At 44.1% G+C, this 9508-nt stretch overlaps 2 protein-coding genes and 1 long non-coding RNA gene across 3 annotated transcripts; 2 read left to right on the top strand and 1 right to left on the bottom strand.

The window, feature by feature from the left end:
• Window positions 1-261: 261 nt before the first annotated feature.
• LOC136523581 (aspartic proteinase nepenthesin-1-like) lies at window positions 262-1868 on the top strand. Its single transcript, XM_066517214.1, has 3 exons — window positions 262-821; window positions 863-1673; window positions 1854-1868. Exons 1-3 carry the CDS (start codon window positions 262-264, stop codon window positions 1866-1868), a joined length of 1386 nt encoding a protein of 461 aa, XP_066373311.1.
• A 1676-nt stretch (window positions 1869-3544) lies between these two features.
• Window positions 3545-4501, top strand: LOC136519647 (uncharacterized). The gene is made up of 3 exons (XR_010775003.1): window positions 3545-3835; window positions 3930-4071; window positions 4166-4501. It is a non-coding gene; the product is annotated as an uncharacterized lncRNA (long non-coding RNA).
• Window positions 4502-4592: 91 nt separating this feature from the next.
• Window positions 4593-6310, bottom strand: LOC136522656 (uncharacterized). The gene is given in 4 exon segments (XM_066516464.1): window positions 4593-5855; window positions 5858-5883; window positions 5886-6026; window positions 6148-6310. Coding segments are annotated over 4 exon segments (1275 nt in total). The 5' UTR covers window positions 6194-6310; the 3' UTR covers window positions 4593-4793.
• Window positions 6311-9508: the final 3198 nt, after the last annotated feature.

Below are 9508 nucleotides of genomic sequence, written 5' to 3'. Positions count from 1 at the left end.
ATTCAAAATGCTAACAAGTTCCTGAACACATCCAGTGAAGCGCGTATCTGCTGCTGTTGAGAGAAGCAAAACTCTGAAACTGAACCCGTGAAGTGTGTATCTGCTTCTCGGCTGTTGGTACCGGCTATAAAAACCGTAGCACATCCTGTGTATGAGGTATGCAATGCGTGTGTGTTTTCCACTCCTCTATCAAGAATTTAAGATAGCAAGACAGGAAAACAACCACCTTGTTCCTACTGTCGAGCAAGGCTCCTCGACACAATGGGTCGGAGCCTCCCACTGGTAGTGGCAGCAGCAGTTGTTCTTCTCCTGGTTCTCGTGCTGGCGCCGCTCTTGTTGGCCGGTATGTATATTCGTAATCCTAAGGTTAATTACCACGGTGGCGCTAGCACACAGCGAACGAACTCTATATTCAGAGGCATTAAGCGCATCTGGAAGCACAGAGATGAGCTCACGCCGCCTTCCGGAGGTCAGAAGACCGATGAGGTGAAGGCGGCCTACACGGCCGGTCTCTTTATCTTCAACCTCTCCGTCGGCACCGGTGCAGCGTCGCCGCAGAACATCTCCGGCATCCTGGACATCACCACCCCGCTTGTGTGGTCGCAGTGCGCGCCGTGCAGCGATTGCTTGCCGCCGCCGGCGCCCACGTTCCAGCCCGACCAGTCGCCCACCTTCGCGGCGCTTCCTTGCGGCAGCGACACTTGCCAGAGCATGCTCACCCAGACATGCACCGCGAATGCCACGGAAACAGACCAGGACTACTGCGTGTACACCGGCGTCTACGGCGCCGACACCAACACCACCGGCTACCTCGCCAACGAGTCAACGACACCTTCACGTTCGGTAATATATCCGTTCCCAGCTTGGTGTTTGGCTGCAGCGTCGCGAGCGTCGGCGACTTCGCGGGTGCCTCTGGAGTCTTCGGCTTCAGCAGGGGCCCCTTGTCCCTGGTGTCGCAGCTCCAGCTCTCCTGGTTCTCCTACTTCTTGGCGTCCGACGACGACTCCCAGAGTGGCAGCTCCTTCTTCCAGTTTGGCGGCGACGACGTGAAACAGACGACGACGACGACGACGACCAACAGCGGCTCTGCTGCTACCCCTCTTCTCACCGGTCAACTACACCCTGAACTTTGCTATGTCAACCTCACCGGCATAAGAGTCGGGAAGGACCTGGTGGACATCCCGGCCGGGACGTTCGGCCTCCGTGCCAACGGCTCCGGCGGCGTGTTCCTGAGCACGACGATGCCGGTTACGTTCCTCGAGGAGACCGCGTACGACATGGTGAAGCAGGCCTTTGTCAAACATTTCAACGACACTGCTGGTGTGCAGCCTGTCGACGGCTCCGCGCTTGGCCTTGACCTGTGCTACAACTACAACAAGATCCAATCCAACGTGGCGGTCCCGGAGATGGCACTGGTGTTCGACGGAGAGGCGACGATGGAGCTGAAAGAGTACAACTACTTCTTCGCCGACGACACCAGCAACGGCGGCACCGGCCTGGCATGCCTTACCATGCTGCCGTATCAAGGCGTGTCGCTCCTGGGCAGCTTGCTGCAGACGGGCAGGACCATGACTTACGACATCGGCAACGCCAAGTCCCAGCAGCTCATTTTCGAGACGGCGGCGCCCGCGGCTGCGGCAGCACCAGCGGCCAATTCTCTGCTGCTCATGATGGCACTCCCTTTGGCAGGACCATGCGCACTCTCTCTTCTAGCATTGCATACGAGTGCTAGATTCGGCATAGTCGCTTGCCGCGCATATGCTTGTTCACTAAAATATATGCTGGAAACCGAGATTGCAAATCACGGCCTGCGCATTTACTGTGTTGTGCAACTCCATCCCTCGATTTCATAGTTTCATCATGTATAATCGTTTTCTTCCTTATGTATAAGTGTCAATAAATAAAAGTCTATCAATGTCTTATTTTCCTATGTTTTTATATTTGCGCACTCTCTCTCTCTCGGTTCCGGTAAATATTGTCCATGCTGTTTGTACACCTGCACCAGAAACCAGAAAACACAAAACAAACACTTATTCCTTTCTATCCTGAAATAAAATAGATTTGATTTTGTTCTAAGTCGATCAAATCATCTTAAGTTTGACCATATTTATAAATAAAAATGTTTTTTTGCGCGGTTAACATTCAGAGAATCAAAGAAGTGTATAAAAATACATTTGATAATATATGTTATGATACTCATATGATATGTCAGTTTTTTTTTTTCAAAAACCTTGGTCAAACTTAAAATAATTTTAAAGAAAGACAACTTAAATCCCATTATATTCTAGGACCCATGGAGTATCACTCTACCATGCTATTCTGAAGGGGGTCCTTCGATTTAGTATTGTCCCCTAAGCGGCAGGCATCCATGTTATCATACACTCATGGAGAAACAGGTTTAACGAAAGTTATATTAGACTTCCTTAATGTGTTTGAGAAAGGCTAAATATAGCTACTCCCTCCGTTTCAAATTATAAGTCGTTTTGACTTTTTTGGTACATCAATTTTGCTATGTATCTATGTCTACATACATAGCAAAATGGATGAACCAAAAAAGTCAAAACGACTTATAATTTGGAACGGATGGAGTATATTCTAAGATGGATCGATCATATGATTGCAAAATACAATCAAGGTGGCAACATCAGGGTAGGGGGGCCAGTAGAGCCCCTCATGCCCCAACGTGGATCAACCCCTGTCCACGTGTGAAAAGTATTGACAAGGTTGGGCGAGATAAGAGTCATTTTGCTTCCACAAACTATCGTCGGAGTTTAGGTTTCTTCCGCAAGCTGCAAAACCGGACAAAGTATCTCCCCAACTCTTGAAATGGTTTTAATTACCTCTCTGCCATGGTTAAGTGGTTTTCAAGGTAGTTTCATTCTTTTTAAATTAAAACCCAGTAAACATCTAATACAGTTTTATAAACCACAAAAAATGGCCTGTTGGAGCTTGTTGGGGCTCGCTCAGCTCATCCAAGATGATCTCTTCCAAATGTTATCCCAGTTTAAGTCTTCTCTCCAAAGGCCTTTCTTTATGGAAATAATTAATTGTGGCGATGTGCTGGGCAATTTGGTCGCTCCGAATTCCGAAATGACTTGATCTTTAGAGGAGAACAACATTGGCCACGAGAAGCTCTAGTTAAGCTATGGGCTAGGACTAAATACCAACCATCTCTTGATGGCTAGCTTCCTTTGTGTAATTTTCTTTATTTTCTGTCTCTTTCTTCGTCTCCTGAACGTTTGTTGCAGACTCTGTATCCCTTTTTGTTGTTTAATAAAATCCAGTAGGGGGGAAACCTCTCCTGTTTATTCAAAAAAATATAATTAAGAAGAACTAGAGATATATTAGGACACAAGGAATCTAAATAATATATTTATAGCTCATGAAAAATATAGAGTAAAGTTCACTAGCGGTCCTTTAACTTACGCGGCTGTGTCAAGCCGATCCATGAACTCACAAAACGGGCGTTTAGGTGCCTAAACGCTCTTTGGGTTTCACTGTAGTCCAACCGGGCGCCGACCCGTGTACAGCTTATGCAAATATCGCCCTGCGGTGTGTTTGTCCCCATCTGTTTGTCGTTCAGGTTACCACCCCCCCGCCGCCGCGATTCGTCCTCGCCGCCGAGTGTCAGCCTCCTCCGCCCGTACTTGCCGCCATGGCGACCTCTTCTCAGCACTCGAGCTCGTCAGCGTCTCGTTTTCGCCCAAGGCAGAGGCCCGACGTTGAACTGACTACCTGCGATAAGTGCGGCCTTCACCAAGTTCTCGAGCTGGTAGTCAAAACTGATGAGCATGGAAATCAAGGCCGCATTTTTTACAAGTGCCCAGCTGGCAATGTAAGTGATTTCGATTCGGTTGTTCAGTTAGTCTGAAATCTGTAGTTTTTTTTGGTGAATTTTGCTCGGTTTTGACTGGTTTCTGCTATTGCAGAGGGATGGATCTGGTTGCAGTTTTTGGTATTGGGAGGAAGACTACGAGAAGCATCTGAAGGATCTTGCAAAGAAGAAAGAGGAAGAGCTGAAGGAGCTTGCAAAGAAGAAAGAGGAAGAGCTGAAGGAGCTTGCAAAGCAATGTAAGTGATTTCGATTCGGTTGTTCAGTTAGTCTGAAATCTGTAGTTTTTTTTGGTGAATTTTGCTCGGTTTTGACTGGTTTCTGCTATTGCAGAGGGATGGATCTGGTTGCAGTTTTTGGTATTGGGAGGAAGACTACGAGAAGCATCTGAAGGATCTTGCAAAGAAGAAAGAGGAAGAGCTGAAGGAGCTTGCAAAGAAGAAAGAGCAAGAGCTGAAGGAAGAGGAACAGATCAAGGAGCAGGAACAATGTAGGTGCAATGAAGATGAATTAGCTCGTCAGATTGGGGATTTAGTAGTTGCTGTGAAAGAAATTGTATTGGTCATGAAAATTGTAGTCCTTACTGGAATTTGTGGCCTTGCAGTGAATGCATATGGTGTAATTTGGGGTTAATGAAATGAACTGATGTATGTTTCAGAACATCTGCAATGCAAGTTTACTGCTCCGTTAACTTTACTGAATGCAATGGTCTGTCCTACTGATGAATCCATTCCAACATAAGGAAGTATATAACTGCATCATCATATTTGACATAACAACCATGACAAGTACCTGCATACAGTACCAATGCTTTCTAACTGGTGACATAACTATAGTTGCATCTTAACAGTTTGATGCTTATTAACTGCTGACATAGATATGGGTGCATCATATCAGTTTTGATGCTTACAAAATTGCATGCCAAAAGACAGAACAACCAAAACTACAGTTTGGGAACATTTCAAGTGCCGGTGCCTTCCTGATGTCCTTCAGGTTGCAAGTTCCCAGATTTCCTTGTAGCCCTGGATTTCTTCTTAGCTCCTCCCACATCAGCTTTTTTAGTTGGTGGCTTCCTCTTCGTAGTTGCTGCTGCTTTCCATCTAGAGGTGCACCTCCTCAATACCCACTCTTTCTGGCAGTTATGTCTTCCATAGTATGTCTTCACCACAAAAGAGTTCACTCTGCTATCCCAAGATGCATATAGATTCCAGGGGCAACCTTCAGCACAATGAGCCTTAACTCTTTTCCTATCATTCCTAGGAAGCTTGATCTCTACTCTGTTCCTAACACTGTACTCTGTAATTGCTTGTCTGACACTCTCAACTGAAGGAAACACAAGGCCAACAGAGAAAGATGGGCTGTTCATGTCCTCTTGATTCCAAGAATTGAATCTCATTCTCTCTTCACCTTCACCATCTGACTCAGGAAGATCCAGGCCATCATCCTCTGTGTCTGCATCATCATCTACTGCAGTAGGTACTCTGATCTCAATAGCCTTCAGCTGGCTGCCCTTGGCCTTCTTCTTCTTCCCTTTAACCTCTGGCACATTCAACTCAACAGCATCCTCAAATAGATCTTCATCCCCATCACTGATTTCATAGTCACTGTCAAAGAAATCTTGTTGTTCATACTCAATACCATCATCAGGTCCTTTGCTTGATCCAGCTTGGTCTACTCTGCCTTTGTTCAAATCAGTATAGAACACAGGTAACTTCTCTGCTGGGTTTCTGTCAACATGCACAACTTTATGTGGACTCAGTACTTTAGGTAGCTCATTAACAGGATTGGCAACAATGTCATCCCAATCCACAGTGTTCAGATTGTCTTCATGCTCAACATAGAGAACCAAAGTTTTGACCTTGTGAACTACACTGACCATTGCATTAGTATCTCTATCTGATTCAATCACCCTGAGCCCATCACTAATATCTTTCCCTGATAGCAACCAATGGAACTTGCTGTTTGCCACACTCTCATAACCAAGTAGCTCAAAGAAATCCTCAAACCACAGTGCAGACCATATGTATCATAGTCAATCCAGTCGAACCAGTCAATTTCTCATCAATATAAGATCGAAGATTTCCAGACCCAACAAAGAAACCCCCATGGTGTAATTCAATCGTGAATGAACCACTATTATCAGGACCAACATTATTACCAGAAATCAGTATACTGTAGCAATCGATGGAAAACCCTAACAAATCATACCAAAATTGACAATCCACAGCACAAAATCGATTATTTCGTCTAAAGGAATCACTACAACTATTATGCGTATCCATAACCCTAGACGTTGGATGCAACGATGAACTCACCGTACGGCGGCGGTCCTTCCGCTTTCCCTCTCAATCGCCGCGGCATCCTTCCAACCAAGCGCTGCGGACACCTCCAGAGTGGATGGCTTCGACTCGCGCTCCGCTTCTCTGGCCTCCGACCACCAACTAACGCCGCCGATCACCTCCGCCGTTCAGAGCCTACGATTCGTCTCCGCAAAAAGTCTATTTAACCCCACCTTTCATAGTCTACTTCACCCTAACTAAACCGTCTATTTTATCCTTTGAACTTTACAAAACGTCTATTTTACCTCTGGGCGGTTTTTTGACAGCGGTTTGCTACAGTAACGATATGCTACAAAATTTGTACTAAAGCATACCGTATTATATATCCACTGTGTAGATCTACTCATGTGGAGTCCAATAAAATTAGATTTTTCATTTTATAATTTTTCTATGATTTACTATGATTTTTAAAAAATTCACCGAAAATAAATAAAAAATCCAAAACCACCGTAGCAAACCCGCTGTTACCGTAGTAGACCGCTGTTACTGTAGCAAACCGCCGCTGAAAACCGCCCAGGTGGTAAAATAGACGGTTTTAGAAAGTTCATGGGGTAAAACAGACGGTTTCATAATTGGGAGGGTGAAGTAGACCAAGTATGAAAGGTGGGGGGTTAAGTAGACTTTTTCCATTCGTCTCCGGCGCCGAGAAACCAGAATGGACGAAATCGGGGAGAAATGAGAGGGACTCGGTCATCCGAGGGCTTTCTTGCAAAAATGACCCGCGGGCGCCCGATTGCAATACGGTGAAACCCAAACAACATTTAGCACCTAAACGCCCGTTTTGCGCGCCTGTGGACCGACCTGACACAGTGGCGCAAGTTAAAGGATCGCTAGTGAACTTTACGACTTTACTAAAAAATATATCTAGAAGCTTCAAGAAATTGCATTTAGGAAAATACGGAAAATATCCCAAAAATCTTGCAAATTCCCAAAATATTCTAATCAATATCTACATGCATCTTTCCAAAAACTTTCCATAGGAAAATAATGGTATGCAACCAGCATGAATGTAACATTAATTATGACTATATTCATGCTAGTTGCATCTCCTGTTTTTATTTATGAAAGTTTTCAAAATGCAAGTCGGCATCGATTACCATGTTTAGCAATTTTCAATATTTATTGGACTTTTTCATATTCCTAGTGCCAAACCATTTTTGAAAGCCTCTAGATGTTCTCACTATCTATAAATGTTATTTAGGCTTCTCGCCTACCAATATATCTCTAGAATTTTCATCCAAATTTTTGTAAACTTAAAGATATTGTTTATGTTATAAAAAACTTCATTGGTTGTTTACCATATTTTCTAGACGTTAAAACCACCTCTAAGGGCTACTTTGGAAGCAAATAACCTCGTCGGGATCCCCGTGATTTTCCAGTGTGAGAAACCCGCCAGCCGATCTGCCCCGGGGCTATCCCCCGCTGCGTTTGGAAGACCACGGAGACGAAAATATAAGCCTCCCCCCCCCCCGAGTTTTCCACGGGGGAGAAATCCACGACACTAGAGGCCGGGAGCGCTTCCCCGGTCCTCTCTCGCGAGTCGCAACGGTGCCTCGACCATCGCTCTACGTGAAGCCGCCGACACTTTCGTCTCCGCAGACAGCAGGTTAGTTCACTTCCTACCCAAAACCACGATGTCGTCGTCATCCGATTTCTTTCGTTCCTGACAGAAGCAGGGGGGAAAAAAGGTTTCCAAACAGTACCAGGGGAATGATCCCGCATGTGAAATCTTCCTTGGAGAGGAGAAGGGGATTATGATGTCCAAAAAAATTTATCCCTTGCCGTTTTTTCCCTGGGTTAATCACCCTGTGTTGCCAAAGTAGCCCTAAATGGGATAGGGAATCTTTTTGTGAGTTGGGAAAGATAGTTTGTCTAATTTCGGTCAGGGGAACCTAAACTCACAATTCAGAGAGGTAAAAATGGCCTTTTACTTAATAACTCACAATTCATAGCTTTCTCACCGAATAGAATTTTTGGTAGAAAAGCCCTTTTTGTTTCTATGAACTATTGTTGTAGTCCAGGTTTCCTCTTCGAACTTTAAAATCAGGAAAATTGTCTTCCTCAACTCCCAAAACATTTAAACTACCTCCTAGTGTCATCTTAGATATTAAACAAGAAATAGTTGGTCACTTGAAGTTTAACCATTATTGGGCTAAACAATCACTTAAATAGGCAAAATAGTCGTTTAAATGAGGGTAAACGATAGATTAATGCCTAGGTTAGAAGTGGTTTTCAAGGTGGCTTTGTCTTATCTAATTAAATTCATTCTTGTAAGCACTTAGATAAGGTATTTAAACTATGAAAAATATCTCTAAGCTTATAATTTTTTTTGAAGAAAAACTTATAGATAGATTGGGACATGATAAACCTAAATAAAATGTTTGGAGGTCATGAATATATATCTAGAAACTCTATAAATTAGATTTAGCTATAGAAAAATGAAAATATCCAACAAAAATCTATAAAAATCCTAAACATTCTAATCAATGTCTAAATGTGGTTTGTAAATTTTTTACAACAAAACACAAGATGCAACCAGTATGAAGCTATTGCGTTTTTGTTGTAGAAAGTTGGTAAACCATGTTTAGACATTGATTATAATGTTTTGAAAAAAGTTTCCATACTGTTCTAAATATATTTTCCATTTTCTGAAATTTAAATCTAAGTTTTGGAAGATTCTAGATATATTTTGACAATCTCAAAATATTTTATTTGGGTTTTATCATATCCCAATCTATCTTTAGGGTCTTTCTTAAAATTTAACAAGTTTATATGTCATTTTCGTGGTTTAAAAAACTTATGAAGCGTTTATTGAAATTTTATTATTTAATTACGAAACGAACAATGTGACAACTAATTCCAACCGGAGCATGAAGATAATTTAATTGGGAGGCACTAGCACCTGGACGTCTGGCCCAGCAGCGTGTCCGGACGCAACACCCCCACCCGTACGATACAATCCACAGGAGCCCATCCGATACGAGTGACTCGCCCTAGCCTTCCCACAGCGCGCGGCTTGTCCACAAGCGCGGCGCGTGCCGGCCCTAGCCCACCCTATCCGCAGCCCCCACCGTGTCGCGCACCCCGTCCGTAGCCCCCAGGGAGCCGCGCCCCCCATCTCTCGGCCTGGAAGGATCTAACAATGCCTAGAGAGGGTGAATAAGCATATCTAAAAATTTACTGCAAATGCTAAGTTCAAATTTTTCAGCAACTGTCGGAAGTCCCGACAGTTTGGGTCGGAACTTCTGACGTCGTCAGAAGTTCCAGCGCAAACTGTTAGAAGTCCCGACGCCTACGTGAACTACAAAAGTAGTGCCAAATTTAACTTTACTGATAA

Source organism: Miscanthus floridulus, chromosome 18, assembly GCF_019320115.1.
Source record: "Miscanthus floridulus cultivar M001 chromosome 18, ASM1932011v1, whole genome shotgun sequence".
NCBI classification, from domain to species: Eukaryota; Viridiplantae; Streptophyta; class Magnoliopsida; order Poales; family Poaceae; genus Miscanthus; species Miscanthus floridulus.
Note: the sequence above shows the minus strand (reverse complement) of the source record. Positions and strands in the feature narration are given on the sequence as shown.

Excerpts from the sequence above, each read along its gene's own strand:
- LOC136523581 (XM_066517214.1), top strand. The coding sequence starts at position 262 with ATGGGTCGGAGCCTCCCACTGGTAGTGGCAGCAGCAGTTGTTCTTCTC. Across the intron at positions 822-862 it reads ACCGGCTACCTCGCCAACGA|CTTGGTGTTTGGCTGCAGCG; the intron begins GTCAACGACACC and ends ATCCGTTCCCAG.